The sequence below is a fragment of the Dermacentor andersoni genome, chromosome 1, assembly GCF_023375885.2.
Source record: "Dermacentor andersoni chromosome 1, qqDerAnde1_hic_scaffold, whole genome shotgun sequence".
NCBI lineage: Eukaryota > Metazoa > Arthropoda > Arachnida > Ixodida > Ixodidae > Dermacentor > Dermacentor andersoni.
In genome coordinates, this window is record NC_092814.1 from 67519341 (window position 1) to 67539809 (window position 20469).

The 20469-nt window shown below is 45.4% G+C and overlaps 1 protein-coding gene across 1 annotated transcript in view; it reads right to left on the reverse strand.

Moving 5' to 3' along the window:
• LOC126543218 (uncharacterized) overlaps nucleotides 1-20469 on the reverse strand; it is a 69331-nt gene that overhangs the window by 36546 nt on the left and 12316 nt on the right. Inside the window, exons 2-7 of the mRNA XM_072287457.1 lie at nucleotides 19183-19883; nucleotides 14281-15148; nucleotides 10637-11205; nucleotides 10382-10523; nucleotides 7788-8112; nucleotides 6556-6832 (exon numbers count right to left, since the gene is read on the reverse strand). Of these exons, the coding sequence (XP_072143558.1) occupies nucleotides 6556-6832; nucleotides 7788-8112; nucleotides 10382-10523; nucleotides 10637-11205; nucleotides 14281-15148; nucleotides 19183-19883 (2882 nt within the window). The remainder of the gene's footprint in view (nucleotides 1-6555; nucleotides 6833-7787; nucleotides 8113-10381; nucleotides 10524-10636; nucleotides 11206-14280; nucleotides 15149-19182; nucleotides 19884-20469) is intronic.

Consider the following 20469-nt stretch of genomic DNA (forward strand, 5'->3'; position numbering starts at 1 on the left):
CTTAGTTGTTTCATGCTTACAAACTACATAGTTGACCAAACATTCAGTTGTGAATTATATGTTGTTCTTTTTTGCACTGAACACTACAAAGCAATAACAAAAGAAAACTCTGTATACCAAGTATAGCCATCATACGATTTCTTTTAAATAAAAGGAGCCAGTATTAGTTCCCATATTTCAAAGAACTTTCTTTTAGCATTCGCATTCGATTCTATCGACAACTTAAAGTGCACAGGTGCCCTTATAAGTAAATGTATACGTACGTTAGAGTGAATTGGCCGGCGTTCTGCATTCACTGTAATAAGCTTGCCTATTCTCAATTATTTATCGTTATTAGAAAATAAAAACACTTTTCAAGTGACCAAGCACAACTGAGTACACAAGGCTTTGGCAAAGAAGCGCAAACAATAAAAGAAAGAATCGAAGCTATCGAGTCGATCACTTTCGAGATACTCTTTGCGTACAAGTCCTTTTTTTTCTGCTTGCGTAACCGCGGAGCAAACGATGCAGCAAGATTGTAATTGTGTATGAACACGTATGCCTGTGTAAATTTGACTTGACGTGTTTACCGAGTATACTGACAAGTTACTGCCGCATCTAAATTCTTCCTCTCGCTCTCTCTTTCAAGCGGCCGAACAGGCCATCTTTGTGCAAAGTATGAACACGCACGTGCAGCTTTCCTGGCGACGAGTTCAGTCCAGGGAATGTGAGAAACATGCTTATCCGTATCACAGAACGTGGGGTAATGAGATAATGTACGCATCTTGTTTATGCTTACGCTAAAGCGATGCGTGCACAAGCGCGCGCGACTACGATGGCAGCGTTGGAAACACGCTTTTCGTAGCTCGTAGCGAAACTCCGTTCTCTCGCGTCCAGTACCAGACCGCTGAACTTCAGGCGACGTGCCACGAGAAGCGTCGTTTCCACAGGCAGCGCTCGCTCCGTCTCACGGAGAGCGAGGCGGCTGCCGCGTGTGTGCAGTCAGCTGACTCCGCATCCGGTTGAAAGCTGATGCGGCAAGATATAGTCGCCAGACAGCGGCGTACGGGGGGCAAACAGAGCAAGTTCATTTTCTCGCAAAATACATACTCGGTGAATGGATTACGATCGTTTTATTTATTTATTTATTTATTTTGTACATATGCAGCGCAATCAGCGCTATCAGGCAGGAGTGGGTTAACAGAGAAAGAATTATACACAACAAAATAACATACAGCGATAAGGATGATGTGCTAAGACCGTATACATCTTGGATGGCAGATGCAAAAATTCGGGATGGGCATGACCAAATATAGACCCAGGTAAGGAATTCCAGTCTGCTATGGAACGAGGGATAAAGCTAAATATAAAAATATTAGTTGGTGTGCAAAGTAGCGCATCAAGTTTAAGTTGTGATAACGTCTCGTCGACGACTTTAGCGCGAGGTTAGTGTAGTTCACTATAGGGTGGAGCATTGGGCGAGTTGGTAGGCATTCTAAAAGTGGCACAGCGCGAGATGGAAAAGAAGAAACAAGCCGAGCCGGCCTGAAGAAAGAACAGAGCGCTATGTTCCTTCTTCATGGCCGGCTGGGCTTGTTCCTTTCTTTTCATGTTGCGCTGTGCCACTTTTAGAAGTTAGTATAGCTGTGTTTTTTTTTTTTTAAGTCTAACGGAAGAATTGACGATGCTGTGGAAGAAATGTAATGATGCTATGCGGCGACGTGAAGAGCGAAGTTAAATTCAAGGAACGAAGCCATGACACTCGATCTAGGGAGGAAATGACAGAGCCTTAACTGGATGCAAAATATATTTGAATTTTCATGTGTGCTTCAGAAGATCGCTGCTGTTGTAGATCAACATGTCTCGGACATCTGGTGCACCTACTGTTCTGTCACGGTATATTCGGACGTCCTACCAGTCGCAAAAGTTCCCAGGCCAAAGCTGCCCAAACCATGTCGGACATTCAACAAAGCGGCGGCGCTGCGATCACCGGCGCCGGTGTAATTTGTGGGCGACCCGGTTCACATAGAGACCTGGCTGCCTTTATACTGCAAAGTCAGGCCACTGCCGTTGATCGTAGTGTCATTACGATCTGTTAACGTTCCTAGTACGATCAGGAGAGCGTCGATCTTTCGATGGATATACCTGTCGATGTGTTACCTATACCCGTAGTTGCTCTTAGTGGGACCACTCAGAATATAAATAATATAAGAAATTCTGGGGTTTTGCGTGCTAAAATCGCTATATGGTTATGATGCACGCCTTAGTGGATTAGGCATGCCCTGGATTAATTTAGAATGACCGGGGTTCTTTAAAGTGCACTCAATGCACGGTACACGGGCGTTCTTATATTCCGCCCCCATCGGAATGCGGCTGCCGCGGCCGGGATTTGATCCCGCGACTTGGAACTCAGCAATGCAACGCCATAGCCACTGGGCTACCGCGGCGGGTAAAGGCGGCCACTCAACCCACGTGAGCCTGTCAGGTCGCACTAAGAGACAAATCACAAGCAAACCGAAAGTTTAAGACTTCCAGCAAGGTTGCAAAACTATGGTGGCTCATAGTTTGCTGATCATAGTAATACATATATGTGTAAATGTATTTAGGCCAGCAGTGATTTGTTAGGCATTTTAGTGTTGGTTCAAAGCCCCGTGATTATCTGTTTTACTTATCATCGACGTACTGAAGCGTTAAACTAGAAAATGACGAGCTGCTACGAATAGGCAGCTACAACGGAATACACACCCAAGAAAGACGAAGCAAGCAAGACAGGTGCGATAGTATTGTTTTCTCTCTCTGATGCCTTTGCACTAACGCTTACATGTACACTGTTTAATGACGCAAAACAGCCCAACGGCATATTCCTTCCGAACGCCCGATAAGCTCCCGTTTTCACGATAAACCAGCAGAAGTTCTCGAGCTTGTTTCAGTTCAGCAGAGGCGCGAGTGCTCTGAGGCCATCGATGCCTTTTTCCATAATCGGCGGAGCAGGCTGGCAGTCCAGGAAGCACCCTCAAGTGCAACGTATGAGTGTTCCCGCCTATTTGTCTCCCCTCTGTTTCGCACATGACACGCACACAGTCGAATAGAGCCGATATACAGAAAACTTACGCAAGTGCCGTCCGTCATCAGCAACCACTGCGGCAATCGTGTCCTCATCAGGCCGATCGCGATCCTGAGTGGCCAGTTGAGGTAACGTACTTATACGCACGAGGAGTTTTGTGAATACGGGACCAGATGTCCTCAACATGACGCACTCGATCGACTTTCTCTGTCTGAAGAATGAGCAAAAACACACACACACACACTGAGCCCTCTATTTTCCCTGCTCTCAAATAACGACGAGTACGCTTTCTGTGGATACTCCCTAGTATACATTGAGAGTTATACACCGAGTATAGAGTACTTAATGCTACTGTCAGCAGTGTGTGTGTGTGTTTTCAGGCGTATACTTCATTGCATCAGAAACACCCGTGCGAAGAGGACACATGCAAATATTTTGATGTCGGCACGTTAGACTAACATAATCACTAGTAACTAAACAACGGAAAAGAAACAAAATGCCTGCTCTCCCGTGTAACAAAGACGTCATTCCTTTTCTAGATTTCGCTGCAGCTTGCAGTGAATTCAGGTGCTGAGAAATTTGCGATATAACACTTTTTTTTTAATTATAGGGTTTTACGTGCCAAAACCACTTTCTGTTTATGAGGCATGCCGCAGTGGAGGACTCCCGATATTTCGAGCACCTGGGGTTCTTTAACGTGCACCTAAATCTAATTACACGGGTGTTTTCGCATTTCGCCTCCATCGAAATGCGGCCGCCGTGGCCGGGATTCGATCCCACGACCTCGTGCTCAGCAGCCCAACACCATAGCCACTGAGCAACTACGGCGGGTGCGATGCAAGGCTCAGCACAGTGCAATTGCGCATAGCATTCTTGCTGACACCGTTATTATGCGTGCACAATGGCGAAAACTTATGCGCTACTACGTGCTTGCCATGCAGTATATGTTGGGCATATTACTACTTCACTCCGTACTAATTAGTAACGTCATGCTGATGCAACAAAGGCCATGCCATATTTCGACCACTGAAAACTAAACATGTCTGCCTAGCACTGCGCAGCATTTAGCGATAACTTTCCCGTTTGAACAACTAGCAACTGCGTTTGAGCAGAAACACACCTATCTTCTTCCTTCCCATGCGAGGAATGTAGACAATATTCTAATTCCTCGGGAAACACAGAACTTTAGGGGTTTTAAAATGACCACGCGACAAATACACGAAGTTTAATTTATTTTTAATGAAGTGGCAAATCTTGTATGTTATTGCATGACTTAGATGTGCACACAAACGTAAGGCTCGCGCATACATGTGTGGACAGCATAGGTACATCACGGAGCAGAGTCATTGTCTGAAGGTACTACTTCGTGAGCCACTGAACGTTCTGAAGATATATATATATATATACAATACGCTTCAAAGTCAGCTACGCCAGTGTGGCTTGCACATATAATTGTTTACTCCTTGGCGGACACACTGGGCGTGGGAAATAACGTTCGCAAAACTTAAGTGGAACTCAAATGTATTACTTAGCTTTTTTTAATCATTTTTGCTTCTATGGTCTACCTTTGTATTACGGTCTTGAACACATCCAAACAAAGCCGAAGTTCACAGAAAGACAGAGGCTTGAAGTGATCAGTCGAACAGCGGATGTCGCTGGGGCCAACGTTTCGACAAGAGGACTTCTCTTCCGTCAGTGCAGCCACTGACCAAGACAAGTCCCTTTGTCGAGACGTTGGCTTCAGCCGAGACGTCCCAATGTTCTATCGCCGTCAGTATTGAAGGCAGTCTAGTCCCGAGACAAGTTCACTTTATTTTATTTTTATACAGCGTTGGTGTTTCGCAATGTTCGCCCCGAAATTTTTCAGCTAGTGCAGCTAATTTTGCGGTCTAAGGCGGGAATCTCAGTGCAAAGGCGCGACCTGGTGTGACGTAGCTTGTCGTGTAGTCGTTTCTTCTTTTCGCCAGGCGAGAGCACGACTGCCGGCAGCTCTTTTAAGACTTGACGCCCAGTGCGCGACGAGCTATACATAACACTGGGACGCGTCTTTGCCCCGACATTCCTGCCTGCGAAATTAGCCGCACTGAGCGACCAATTGGGGGTGGGGGCACCTTGAAAGACGAGCTTCGTGGAAAACTCGAACGAAAATAACTTGCCTTGGGTTACGAATGTCTTTAAAGTTAAAAATATATTGGTACACAATGAACGCAAAATTTTTGAAGTTAACAAATCTTCGTTAATTATGCACTATCTGAATACAATTTCTCGCGCACAGTGTGTCCTCCAGAAGGTCTAAATCATCTGTGAGATCCGCATTCGCTACTCACGATTTGAATAACATCAGTAAAGTTTGATTTTGAAGGCATGGTAGTTTGACCAAACAAGACTAAATTAACAGGCTTGAGTGAAGAGGCAGTTGCTCGACCCTTTGCTGTAACTATTAAATATTTGAAATAGGCTCTTCACTTTACCGTCGCTTTTCCTTGTCTTCCGTGCTTCCATGAGTGAGTATTTGTGTACATTGCGCGTACTTGATGCGCTGTACGACTTTGTGTGTTGCATCTCCACGCCGAAAAAAAAAAAAGAGAAAGTATCCACTGTTGCTCACTTATGATGTTCTATAAGATGTGCACACATGAAATAACATATTATTTAGGACAAGAAACTGATCCAGTTGGGTCTTTGACTTGTGTAACAACGAACAGTCCCAATGGACTCACTTCCAGTTCAGTCTATATTATGTTGCGTGACCGTCCGAAGCGCTGTGTGTATATTGCAGCGCGTACATAGGGCATACGCCACATTCTAGAAGTTCGCAACAATTACTTTTAAGCTGGTACATCAAAATGCTGCACATACCAGCGCTTTGTTATAGGTACAGGTACAGTGTACATATACACCACGCGGTATATACTATATGTATGCCATATATAACACCATGCGGTGCGGTTGCTGGCATTTCGTTCGGTAACTTCGACAAGCAAACAAGAATCTGCTCTTATAATTTCTCTGGCACTACAAATTTATCTGGGCAAGAAGTGATTAACAGTGGTCGCACAAGGAATGTCGCTGACGCCAAGGCTTCGGCGAAAGATCAACGTGCATGAGAGCTCGAAAAAACGTCCTTCAGATCAAATCAAACATATAACGACGTGTACACGACTCTAGAGAACCGCATGCCGGTCCATTCAGTATAAATGATACATACATGCATATGTGAAATGAATGCGCAATAAATAGTAAAATGAAGAGTTGAGCACTGAAATATACGTCGTTTCGTTATCGGTGCCATGCAGTTAAAGGACGCATAACTGCGTCCGAAATGAGGAATGAGTCGAATGAGTGAGAAAAACCCTGTGCCACTTGACTCAAGACGCGCACAGATCACACAACGAACAAAAATGGCGAGCACGCCCACAGTCACATACTCAAGGCGTAGAATTGCACACACGCGCACGCATAACGTTCTTGAGCTGCAGGACTGCGACCGCGGCGGACTCGCGACGTCAGTGTATCGTCGAAGCGACAGGAGACATAGGGTACGCGTTCGGGATGACCCTGGTGCGGGCGCCCTTCTTGGGCAGCGAGTAGAGCAACTTGTCCCAGAAATGCGGTTCGCCCCAACGCAGATAGTTGGTCTCCTGCATGTACCGCTGCAGTTCCTCGTCGATGCCTTCGGGACAGACCTCGCCAACGGCCACGATGATCAGGCGGTTGATGTTGTCCTGCAGGGCACGGTGCTGCGCCACGCGAAATTCCCAGCGGCACCATTCACTCTCCACGTAGTGCCTCGGGAGGCGAAGGAAAAAAAAAAAAAAAGAGAGAAAAAATGAGGTTTAATTGAGGAGGGAGTGCAATGAAAGCGACTGCGCCACCTCTCGTGAATTGCACAGCCTGGCTATATAACTACCCTCACGCTTCAACAGTACTTAAACTTGAGAGAAACGCTAAGTGAAATGAGCTTTTTATTCGATGCAATAAATTGTACTTGTGGGAAAAAAAACTGCAAGGATTTGTATTCACAGAACAGCGTTCTTTTTTTTTTTTTAATTGGACGCAGGTTTTATGAGCACCGTTTCAACGTCGTTTCATCTCGCGTTGCTGTTTAGTAACAACAACGTCACGCTAATACTTTTGAAGCGCTATGGGGCAGAAATGTGCTAACAAATTGTTTCGTGGTATAGGTCAGTGACAGAGGATTTTAGGAAGGGTAAGAAAGGCGAGGACGCACTTTCCCTCCCAAGCAGTGACTTCTTATGAAAAATATACGCAGGCCTCCACTTTTAAAAAAGGAACGCACCTCGCCTAAGAAGTTAAAATTAATTAGTTAAATTGCAGCTAGGGTTCAAGTTTTAACGTCCCGAAACAGCACAGTGGGCTATGACGCACACCGCGGTGGAGGGCTCCGGATTAAATTTGACCAAACCCGGGAGTTATTTAACGTGCACGTAAGTACACGAGCGCTTTTACATTTCTACTGCATAGAAATGTGGCCTCCGCGGCGAGGAATTGAACCCGCAACCTCATTTTCAGCAGCAGAATGCCATAGCCACTTAGCCACCGGGCACTGCGGTTGCCTATGAAGTATAGACTTCTATACTGCCCCCTTCAAACCTTGCCTATTATTAATTCAATACTCAGCAATCATTCTCAGTAATCGAGAAGTATGTTGATGCCCCATTGATGGCATTCTTGTAAAAGAGTCTCTCAGCTCACTCCGAACTGCAATGTATGTAGGACTCACTGTGTCAGAACCAAGAGCGTGCGCCTTGAGCACGAGACGGCCTCCTGTACGATGTCCTGAATCAGGAAGCCACCCTTGAAGTTTCGGTCATAGGTACAGACCGAGAAGCCATGCGCCTCGACTTTCGGAAGAAGCTCGCTGTACGCCCACTCTCGATCTTTGCTGCTGAACGAGAGGAACACGTCGAAGTCCTTGTCCTCGTCAATATCATCCTCCTTGATGCACTGGAGAGTGTGGCAGATTCCGCGCGCGTACAGCCACACCCTTATCTGCTGCTTGTATTTCAAGTAGACTGTCACGGAGGCCATGACAGTAACCAGCAATGCTGCAGAAAAGGGCGGGAACAGTAATGACAACCTAAATAAATACAGAGATTTGAATCCACTTCGCTCTATACCACAATGATATAGGCCCGGTTGCCAAAAATGTATAAGCAATTCACGAACTTTAATCTCCTGAACGAACACTATGTTCTTCCCTATTGAGTGCCACACTATAGAAATACATCAACTAAGGTCGTCGTTGTAGAAACTACATCGGGAGAATAACAAACTACCGAGAAAAAGAAATGTGTCAGAATGAAAACAGACGCCGTAGTGGCGTTTAGCAAAGCCATAGTGCTGTGTCGTCGTTATATATGGCATGATTGTTCCGTAAAACAAATTTTGCTGCATTACAAGTGATGTTACTGCAATATGCAGAAGCCATGTTTGTCTAAAATCGACATGCTGCCTTACAAGCATTCGCGCTATCCTGCGACTACAGGGATTACTAGCGACTTCCTACGCTTCGCTTCCAGAAAAGCGATTCACATAATAAAACGGGAAAGTCCACCGGGCAGATTTACCAATATACCGGCGACCACCCAAAAGACGGCGCGTGGCCAGTCACCCCTGGCCACACGGCACATAAATAACGAGATAGACTAGAAAACGGGGAGTCTAAAACTCCCCCTAGGGATTTTAGACTCCCCAGAGGCGCAAACTTCCCCCTGGCTACCTCTTAAAGTCGTTGTAAACCCAACTTCTGAGCATTCCTTGTCATCACTACAACAGAAAACGAGGCCTTTCACAACACTTTCCGCACACGTCTGGCGCAAAAATGTGCCTTCATTTCAGAGGAGCTTGTGGGACACCAACGCCATGCACGTGCAGCGTGGTCCACTGCGACGATGTGACGAACACTGCTACGCTAGTCGGTTCATGCGTAGGCATAAAAATTATGCTAGAAGATACACCGCGACATCAAGTAAGGACAAGCGGCAAGTCCGCACTTGCCCTGCGCGTGTGCCAGCGCGGTATACGTGATGAGGCCAATAAAACATGACGAATCGAAGCGAGAAGGCCACCACGTTGAATCGCAAGAAACCAATGCAGCGACGGCCGCTGGCAGTGAAACAAAAGCAATGCAGACCCTCCGCGTTTACCTGTGCTCGGGATGCGGAGCGCAACAACAGCCGCATCGGTCGAGCGAACTGAGCAGAGAAAGCAGAGACGGACGGACGAGCAACAAAGACACCTTCTCCAACGGATCAGCCCATCCTCGATCGGCAACCCGCTTGCTGTTCCTTCTAAAGCCGAGAGTGTGGGAAAATGGTTGCCGAGTCACAGGCTCAGAGCAACCGTTGCAGAGAAAGCGGTCAACCCGTTATCCTCTTAGGATAATCTATCGTTCTTTCTAGCAAGGCATATATCCTTATAGAAACATGTACGCGTCGTCATTATTAACATCTATCCTTCTAAGCTTGACTTAATTTTAAAGCAAAGCTTTCTCAGAATCGCTCCCGCACTTCGGTGTCCGTTTCTTCTTCGAACCTCTATGATCGACAACGCAGGTACATGCTGATGTAAATGGTCAAAAGGAACTGGACAAAAGTAGACAAAATGACAAATTGAACAAACAATTGGACAATAGATGGACAAAAGGAACCTGGAAGACGACATAGGGATATACACACTTACAGGATAATAGCTCTGGAATAGCCCCATTATGGCTGACATTAATAAATGAAGTAACAATGAATGAAATGAAAAATCCCTCGCGCACTTCACATATGCTTAAGAGCAGTGCAGAGATATGAGCTGTTCGCTGTTGGACATTCCCAGCAAAAAAATGTGAATTACCTGCCATGGTGGCTGCGTCAATATTGTTTTCTGCTGAAATCGTCGCCAATACGATCCCGATGATGGAATAATGCAAACATCCCTGTGTACTGATGTTTCGCCGCATGTTAAAGAACACGTCGTTAAAAAAAATCTCTATGGCGTTCCCCTTTCATCGTTCAGGTGCACCTCGTTAGACCAAATCAATCAAGCAATGAATCTGCCAATCACTCGATAAATGTAAGGAATCAATCGGATTTTATTGAAGTTGTGTTCGGAATCATCAGAAGGGTATAGCCGAAGATAACTGCGGTATTTTAGCATTATAATTTAACAGCGTAAACTAGTTAAGGTAAGACACCCTAAAGGAAAACTGCATTTATATACTAACAGAACTCTTAACTAAGACAACTGCCCGTCGTATCCTATAGTTGTAGCTATAGGATTTAGAACACCATAAGCTACGAATAGCAATGAGAACTAAGAACGTACCCAGGAAAGGAATTCCATACGCCAGCACGATGAAGACTTTCAGTGAGGGGCACAAATCCTTTTCTCCGAGGTGCATGAACTTCTTTCCGGATGTATACTGGCTTTGTCCTTGAGCGCAGACAGTTTCGTTGTAATCCTTAATCTGAGCATGTGTAGGAGAAGAAAGTCGAAATATACGGAAGAGTAAATAGGAGGCCGTGAACCGAATGGCGCGAGTAAGAAACCCGAAGTTAATTTAGTCTGCTGTTCACTTACTGCAGAACTATGTGCTTCGGCCCATTGCCTGAAGGAGTAGTCCTGACAGCTGCACTCCCAAGGATTACCCGAAAGCCAAATGGCCGCTACTGTCCTTTCGGAGACCATCCCAAAAGGAAAGGTACGCAGAGAGTTCTTGCTCAGGTCTATCCGTTCCGTTGAGCGCGGAATGACTCCGGTTCCGATGCCTGAAAGTAGATTATTGGCTAGGTTCAGTGAAACGAGGAATGGAGTCTTAAAGATCAATTCGTTTTGCAGTTGACTCAAGCGGTTCCAGCTTAGATCAAGGACGCGTGTTTTCGACGGGAACTCTCCTGGAAGCTCCTTCAGTCCTTTGCGAGAACAGTTGACGAGTATGGCTGCAGAAAACGGTGTGTCCTGAAGGCAGGCACAGTCGCAGCCCCGGCTGCAGTTCGTGAACCACGCCGTGAGATTCTCTACTGATAAGTTGAACAGTTGCTCCCCTCGGTTCCAGTGGGGCCCTTGACAAACTGGGACCCCTTTTGCAGCTAGAGAAGCGGCGCTTTTCACGAGCCACGTAAGCTGACAGTCGCAGAGAAGTGGATTTCCTGTAAAAGAAAGTTGTATGCCTTACTGTAGTGTCACGTGCGGACAATACCAGAAACGGGCATGCATGACATTCACTTCTTTGGATAATAATGAGCTTGTGTCGCGGGCGGGCAAACATTTTAGCATAGGCATCGCATAAGTAATAAGTCTGAGCGACTTTCATAAATTTTTTTATTTATTTATTTATTTATTTATTTATTTATTTATTTATTTATTTAGTGCCCACAGCGCCTATTCAGACATTACAGTGGGTGAGGGGTGGGAGGTACAGAATAAAAACAAGCATGAAAATTGCAGGTTTGCATAAATACGTGTAAATGAAAAACATAGATTATTATACGCCGATACAAAAGAACACAGCCGCGTCGCACACAGCCACGTCGGACACAGGCACGTTACAGATGTCATATGTGAAAATAATAAAATAAAAAATAAATAAGTAAGTATGAAAAAAATATGAGTACGACGCGGTCTAACCAGACAGCATAGTACTTCCGCACCTATATTATTTCAGTTTCTGTAGTCTACATTTGTCGGTTATACAGCGCACAAGCATTGACATAACAGGAACCAGTACTGCATACGGAAATCAACGCTGCAGCGGATAAAAGTACACGAGAGCTGCAGGCCGCTTTCATCTAAGAGGCGTACACCCTCGTTTCTGGGCAGGAATTCTTCAACGCCTTTCGCAATGCCGTGCTAATAGAGCACTAGACATGTTCAGCTCACAGTTACACGCGAATTTTATTTGTTGACAAAAATCAGAAATAAACTGCAGACTGCCGCTACGTGTTCCTCGCTGCCGCAGCGCGCTGGCTGCCCGCTGCTGGGTGACGCAAGTTAACCGTCGCCTCGGGGGGCGCGGCTTTGCGATCGCTGCATGTGTCTCAGTTTCGATTACGCGCGCTCTCGTAGTCGAAATTCTTCGTGCCACAGTTTCGCGGGTAATTGCATATCTTCAGATCCAAACGTTGATATATGGCTTGTACGGGCAGAGCGCGCTTCAATTTCCCAATTACGATAGGCACGCTGAAACCGAAAGTTTAAAAGTTAATTGACTTTTGTTAACCGGTGACTGATTATCACGTATCGCCCGTCAGGCCGCGGTCAACTGTCCTTTTCTCTCGAAATATCTACTCTTAAATATTCGTAGTCATCGTAGAAACACCCAGTATACAACCTTGCACCACAGGTTGTAACGAAGTCAAGATCAAGGGCACTTCGCAAAAAACAATAAACTGCCGCACATAGCCACAGAACATAATTCCTACAATAAAACTTTTGTTTGGGCCAGTTGGTTTGGACCAGTGTTGGGCCAGTTGGACGGGCGTCCGTCCTGTGTACTTGTGTCTTTCTTGGTCCATGTTTTTTGCGCTACTCGTCAAGGCATTCAGCTATAGTTACTACGCTCTAGTAATTATCTGCAATTCTTGTTACTTCCTAAAATTACTTTAAGGCGCTAACTGAGCGCTTTTGCAATTCAACTAGTGAGTATGGCCCCAGTATTTTGCCCAGTGAGAAGGTGGCCGTTTGTCCAGCGCACACAATTTGTCCCGTAATTTCTTTCTATGCTGAGCATGAATACTGCAGTGCAACAAGAGGTGTCCCATTTCTTCTTTTTAATTCTGAGCAAGAGCACACCGCACTTTCGGCTCGTCCTATACTGTAAAAAAAAATTTAGAAAAGTAAACACCTTGCGCACGCTGTGCCTAGACGTAGTCTGTGTATTACTGTTTTGAGAGAACGCGAAACCTTTACTGGGACAGTGAACTGTATTTTTGGGTCAGTGTGAACTAGAACGGAGTTTCGACCACCGTTTTCAAACACCAGCTACATCTCGATAATTGGACTGAAATTTGACGTAAACTGTTGCGTGCATCGCTATGTGACAGAGGTATCAGATGAGTCTCAGTTTCAGTATGCGCCGCGTGTGCTAAACTGTCTGCCTCTGTGTTGCCTGGAATGCCACATCGACCAGGAATCCACTGAAATAAAATTTCATGTTGCAAGTCTATCGTCTTTGTATTTATATCTTTTGTACTTCCTATACTAGAGCGTGCATCGTTTTTCTTTTCATCTTTGTGGAATTGATGCTCAATAAAACTGCTTGAAGGTGGCTCAGGATGACCCATTTTAAGGGTATAGTTGTGAGAATATGATGGTCAAGACAGACATCGTGGCACATAAAGTTTTGCTGCGGTTAGAGGTAGTGACGCTCGATAATTTGAACTTTCTCTCTGTTCTCTTGTAGAGCTAGGGTATGCAGAATGCAGACATTGAACTTTTATTGCGGTGTACGTACTGCACAAAACGAAGAACGAACACCGGGTTGGGTTATTGTAGCTTGTGTTTACAAAACAAGGATGCTGCGTGTGCTCAGTAATTGTGTTTAAACAACCGACACTTTTGCTCAAATACACTGCAAGCGCATTTATATTTCTAAATGTTTCGCCAGAGTATTTCGTAAGGCATTTTTATCTTCTTCTAGCTCTTACTAAAGCTTAACTTGGCAAGGTCCGATGCTGTGATGATAAAACTGTTAGAAGACGTGCTTACGTGTCGCGACAAATTTGTCACTGCTAATGAGGTTAATTAGCTGGCATCCTCTTTAATCCTTGTTGTTCCCCACACGGCGGCGTCTTCGGTTGCATACTTTTTTAAAAAGACTTTTTATAAGTGACTTATTTAATCGAGCTATAGGTATTTGTGAAGATCCACCGTGTTCTTTGTTGTGAATTAACCTGCTGCACTGACAAACGCGTTACTCAGGCTGATATTGACGCTTTTCATTTGTTGTGGAAGTCCTGGCATATGACACCAAATAGAAACGTCTTCAAATTTACGCGCCCACATTTACTTAAATTTAGCACAGGGGAAGGTTTGCATTCCGCCCCAATCGGAACGCGGCCGCCGCACTTGCATTCCATTCGGGAAAATCCAGCGTGGAGGCAAAAAAGGCACAGACACCGTGCGCCATGCACCGCAAAGGCGTCTACGGACACGTGAGTACAACTACAACAACAACAACAACAAAAAAAAAACACACAGAGCAGTAACAAGAAACGTCGGCTCACCGCCCAACTCGAGCCGCTTCAGTTTGTCGAGCTTCTCCGGGAAGCTTGCTCTGTGCAAGGATCTGAGTCGATTTCCGTCTAGTCTGAGCGTCTGCAAGTCGTGAAGACCTCTGAACGCTCCTCGGACGCTGGTGATATTGTTCCGGCTCGCATAGATGAAAGAAAGCTGCCGGCTGCCTTCAAAATCCGCAGCGGTGAGCCTCTGCAGGCGGTTGTCGTGAATGAAGAGGTACTTCAAGTAGGGCAGACCATGCAGCGAACCATTGAGCAGTGCGAGTGAAGTTCCGGTCATGAGAAGCACCCTGAGGCGAAACAGACGAAGAAAGCAGTCTTTGCCGACCCACTCAAGCTTGTTGCCGCTCAGATCCAGGTGTTCGATGTTGGAGTTAAACTTGAACGTGTCATCCTGAATGAACTGGATACGGTTATTCCTTAGCGTCAATATTTTCAATGCCGGCATGCTGACGAAAGCTTCCCCAATGTCTTCGATGTAGTTCATGGATAAGTTTAGCTTTTCCATGCGCCGTGTTACCTTGAAAGTACTGTTTATGCTGCGGAGCTTGTTTGCAGCAATGTTGAAGTACTTGAGCTTCGACTCCTTGTGAAAATAGCTGCCGGGTATATATTCGATGGCGTTGTAAGAGAGATCAAGAACCTTCAACTCAGACAGCTGGCTAAACGTATCAGTGCGCAATTCGCTTATGTTGCAGTTCCTCAGTTCCAGTTTTTCAATTGCGATGTTGCGAGGACCAAACTTGGAGAGCCAAGAGATATTGTTATTGCCAGCACGGAGTATCTTGAGCTTGGGCGTAGTTCCCGTGGATAACTTGTCGATGCCAATTATTCTGTTGTTAGACAAGTCGATCTCCTGTAAAGAATAGACAAAAATAGCAGCCCCGGCTGTCGAAGGTCTAAATGTGATACATTGCCCCATGTTTAACATAGAGCTGTTTGGAGGAGCTATCAGCGGCGTCATACAAATGAACCGTGCATGATCAGCACCACCAATAGCGCGATGACCATCTGATCACGTCTCTTGTAACGCTAAATATAGCATCAACAGCGCAATAGCCAGAGCAACCACTTCATTGACACTTCCAAGTTGCTACACTTAAGCAAACGGCTGTTAAAAGTGAAGCTTTCTTTGCCTAGAGCCTACCAGGGTTTCCCGTCATTTGGTCGGTGCAGTACCTCACCGGATATATTTGTGGATATATATATTAGCACCGCGGCCTTTATAACTACTGCATGTTGACCAGTGAAGTAATGCGAGTACGCCCATCTTTGTTAAAATTAAATCATGGGGTTTTACGTGCCAAAACCACTTTCTGATTATGAAGCACGCCGTAGTGGAGGACTCCGGAAATTTTGACCACCTGGGGTTCTTTAACGTGCACCTAAATCTAAGTACACGGGTGTTTTCGCATTTCGCCCCCATCGAAATGCGGCCGCCGTGGCCGGGATTCGATCCCGCGACCTCGTGCTCAGCAGCCCAACACCATAGCCACTGAGCAACCACGGCGGGTGCCCATCTTTGTTCTGCGTAATCAAGCAATACACTACGACGTAAAACCTGTTCATATAAATTATAATATAGCCTCATAAGTATCTCTAAAGCACACAGACCTCTTAATGAAATAGCGCATGATATTGAGCGACTTATTTCAGTTTATCTTTTCCCTTTTTTTTCTTTTCTTTTCTTTCCTTTTTTTTTAATTTGAGCTACTCCATTCTTTTAAAAAACTGTGTATATGCCATAGAGTACTACGGTTTACCACGTGATCTTTTTTTAATGAAAACAGGTTTTCGTTAAAAAAATTCAATTTAGATTATGCAATGATGTAATAATGTTTTCTTCGACTTTCACTCTTTGAGTATGGCAGACACTAGATGGCCGAGTAGCCGTCGCTGCGCGTTCGTAGTTAACAAAGATTTGTTAATTATCGCTTTATTGATACGTTTTAACGCCAACGTCGCAATTTTAGTACTGGAGGGGGACGCCGCAGGAGGTAAAATTAATTTATGCTGTTTTAAAAACGTCATCCGTTGTTGACATATTCATCGAGAATAAAATTTGCTTTCAAAGCGAATTTTTTCGAAGTTGTAGCTCCGATACTGAAACTAGTGATGCGAAATTTCCGTAAATTTTGAGCAGGAAAAAAAAACTTTTTTTTCAGGAAACATTGACATGTTGAGCAAAATTGCAAATCCAGTAAAAAAAAGAAAATCTTATATTTATTATTCCAGCGATGAACACCAAATGTATTTAAATGCATGCGTTAATTACTCAGAGAAAGCGAAGATAATGGTAGGAACGTCTTGTTCACTTCTACGAAAGATTGCTAATCTGATAACTGAGAAAAGGGCCGCTCAGTGTCCGAATCACTCTCGCTGCACACACTCCCATTACAGAATCGATCATGGCTACTTCCACATTCAAAATGGATCGCACGTAGACGAGTTTTCGAACTCGTTTACTTTTGAGTCTGTTGCGAAACTTGTTATTAACATTTCCAAACAAAGGCCAGTTTGTCTCACAACTGCAAGATAGCGAAGGTATCAGCCGCAGCCTACAAGCTATATATTGTTGTCAGCGGCTGATTAGTGCAAAGGCCTTGCCACCAGGTTGACGGTTCCACGTGCTTCGCGGAGCCCCAGACGACAGTCCCGGACCAAAACTCAGAGTTCGTCCTGTATTCCGCTACGTTCTAAAGGTATACGCTACGTTTTCAAAATGAAAGTGAAAACGTATAATGAAGACACTTCAGCACCGTGCGGCCGTTATGTTGCCGTCGTCGGCGCGTCTAGAATCGCATTCTGCACAGCAGAGGATGACTATATCGCTCGGACGAGAAATAAAGTACAGATGATGATGATGATGATGATGATGATGATGATATATGAGAGTTTTAATACTTCCTCGAATACTGTAAGGTTGGCGTTAAAAACCGTAAGTAAAGAGTTAATCAACTAATGTTTGTTAATTACGAACGCAAAGCGACGGCTACTCGACTATATAGTGTCCGCCACGCCGAAAGAACCGAGTAGCGAAGAAAGTATCATTACATTCTTTAAATCCTGTGTTTTTTTATCGGTTTCCCATAAAAAAGATTAAGCGGTATATAGCATGGATTTTTGAGCAACAAAGTAATGATAGTGAGCGCACCTATGTTCTGCGGTTCCAAACAAGCAAATTACCACATAAAGCCTGTAAGTATGTCAGCTCATTTGTATCTCTAAGGCGCACCTACCTATTAATGAAATAACGCACGATATTCACCGGCTTCTTTTATTTTCTTATATTTCTTATATGGTGACATCTCCCTTTCTTGGGCGTCTGGGTACGTGCCACTGTGACACAAGGGTCATAGGAGCCTTAAATGTATTTATACAGTCATGTTTCACTAAGGTGGACCCCGTTAATATGGACAACCCGCCATGCGCAGGCGAAATTTTCAGCGGACGGTCGGTGGCCATGCATTTCTGCACCGTTATTATAGAAACTCGCAGTCCGGACCACGCACAGCCCTTTCGGGGATGAAACTGGAAAATGGACGCATTTTTCTCTCTCGTTATTATGGACACTGCTTCACATTGCGATGGAAGCAGCGCATGGGTGCGCTCAAGACGGAAAGAAAAGAGACACGTAGACACAGGCACACAGCGAAAGTGAACTTGCATGCCATTAGGTCGTTTGTGTGAAAGATAATAAAGCGCAGACTTGTATGCCTTCAAAAGCTGAAGATAGCTCGGGGCGCAGTGAAGGACCCTCGATACTCCTGCTAAGATCGGGAGGATGACCTTCCGCTCGAGGTCCTTCGTGAAGCTGTTCGGCAGCTCGGCGAAAAGAACCCACCCCCCCCCAAATTAAGAAATAGCCTTCTTACAAGTATACGGCGGTGCCAACGCCTGGGAGCCTCCGAACGACGAGCAGATTTTGGAGCTCGTCGACGGATCCGCTCAGCAAGCGCAAAATCTGCACGATGCAAACTATGCACCGTCAGATGCTGACGATGAAGAACCAAGCGTCAAACGAAAAGCTGTCCGCCGTAGATTCGAGGCAGTGAATGCCTAACTTTAACAAGAGGGAGATGCTGAACGTGCACTTCAATTAGCTGACGTGTTGTGCTTCCTGGACACCAAAGTACGGACAAAATCATCCGTGCAAACTCTTTTCTCCTCATTTTTTTGGTTAAATAAACTGCAGGTGCACGCGCTTTCCCTGTGCTTATAATTTAATGTGTCTTTCTTTTATTTAACCTTGATTCGTTATTACGGACGACTCACATTATGGACGGTTTTCCTGGGGAAACGGAAACGTCCATAAAAACGAGACATGACTGTACGTGTGTTTTACACCTCTCTGCTAACACTTCTCGCCATTCATCTGTCGACCAACATCGTCCGCACAACGTATATGCGTCGAGGTCTCGCACTGTGCGTGTGCAGGAACTCCTGCTTGCATTCAGGCATAGTTTGCGAACGGTGTAGGGCGTATAAACATTACACGATACCAAAGGTGGCACTTGTGCGATGCATAAACATCGCATGAGATTACTTGTAAATTGCGTTATGTAGCATTTAACTAACCGCTTGGCGAACGTATCGCTTCACATAGAATTCAATCCAAAATGTGTGTTGTATGTGCATAATTTACTCGCATCATATGTCTCTCTGCAGAGAATCTAATTGAAACCTTTCAAGAAAGGTTCGCTTAACATTGGTTCCAACAAAAGCGTTTGGTCTGCCGTATTCTTTTTTTTGTATTGCCAGTTCTTGATTGATTCGGGCCCGTTTCTATCTTCGATCCGGAGTCGTGAGCAGTATGCTATAACAATAAAAAAAAAGATTATACAAATGAAATGTGACAACAAAACAAGCAACCAGTATTATCGTACGTACCATGATATCATCAAGACCTTGAAAGGCGTTGTAGATGTTTGTGAGAAAATTGTTGTGCAAATCAACAAACATTATATGCTTCGCACTTTTAAAGATGAAATATGACATAAAATGTATGAGGTTGTTTGCCAGTAGCACTTTTTTCAGGCCGCCAAGACCTCTCAGGTCAGCACCGTTGAGCCTCGCGATGAGATTACCCGATAGGTCCAACTCCGTCAGGTTCTCGAGTGGTGGTATATTTTCAAGGCTGGTTATGTAGTTGTCCGGCAGCCGCAGAATTTTCAGAGCCGGCACCGCCTGCAGCCCTCGCGGAATCGCGCGCAGCCTGTTGCGTCCCATGTACAGCGTCGAGAGAATCTTGGCTCCTTGGAAGCTGCCGTTCGTTGTGGACTGCAGGGGCGTGTTCTTCAGGGACAGAGACGTGACTGTGAGGTCCTCAAAGTACTGCGAAGGAAGAACTGTGAGGTTCACGCCGTCTAAGATGAGCGCGTTTAGCGAGAAGCCTGCAAGCTTCGAGATGTCCGCGCTCAAAGCGTCGCCGTCCACGGTGGCATTGCACAGGACCCGCAGGCCGCGGCGCACCTTCATGCAGGCGCAGCCGCCGAGATGCGGGCAGCCCGACCGGGCTGCGCGTTCGCACAGGTGCCGCCCGAGAGCCGCGATGAGCACGACGCAGGCCAGCGGCGCCGTGGTCCTCATCCCTGCGCAGATGTGGCAGTGACTGCATCACTGAAACGTAGCAAAAAAACAAAAATTGCTGCAGAACCCAATCTCGCGATGACTGTCGACGGTAATGTGTTTAGCATTGAATCAATGTAGCGACCCAACGTGTTGCCACCGTCGAAACGAGTTATGTACGAGGTGTGTACTGCGTCGAGATTCCTCTTACGTGCTTCGATGATGATTATTTAATGAATCCCCTTTGAAACGGGACGGTGACAAACAGTCACCTAGCCTGCTTCATTTAATCAGGTATGCTATACATCTTTATCTAGCATTTTTCTATACATCTCCTTAATCTTTTTTTTTCTTCCTTTTTTCCCTTCTAGATCTGCCTTGTACCCCTAGCTATGACTAAGAGACCCGGTCGTATCAATCCCTTCCCTGCTCCCCCCCTCCCCCCCCCCAATACTCTAAACGTCTCTTGCTTATCTCGACTGCTGACCGGTTGAAGCTTCCGTCCACTTTAAATCCAAGCGCTTCTGGAAGGTGTACGTTACCTACAGGTTAATTGAGCGAATCCTTTCGCATTCCATTAGGATGTGCTGAGTGATCTCCAGATCTTTG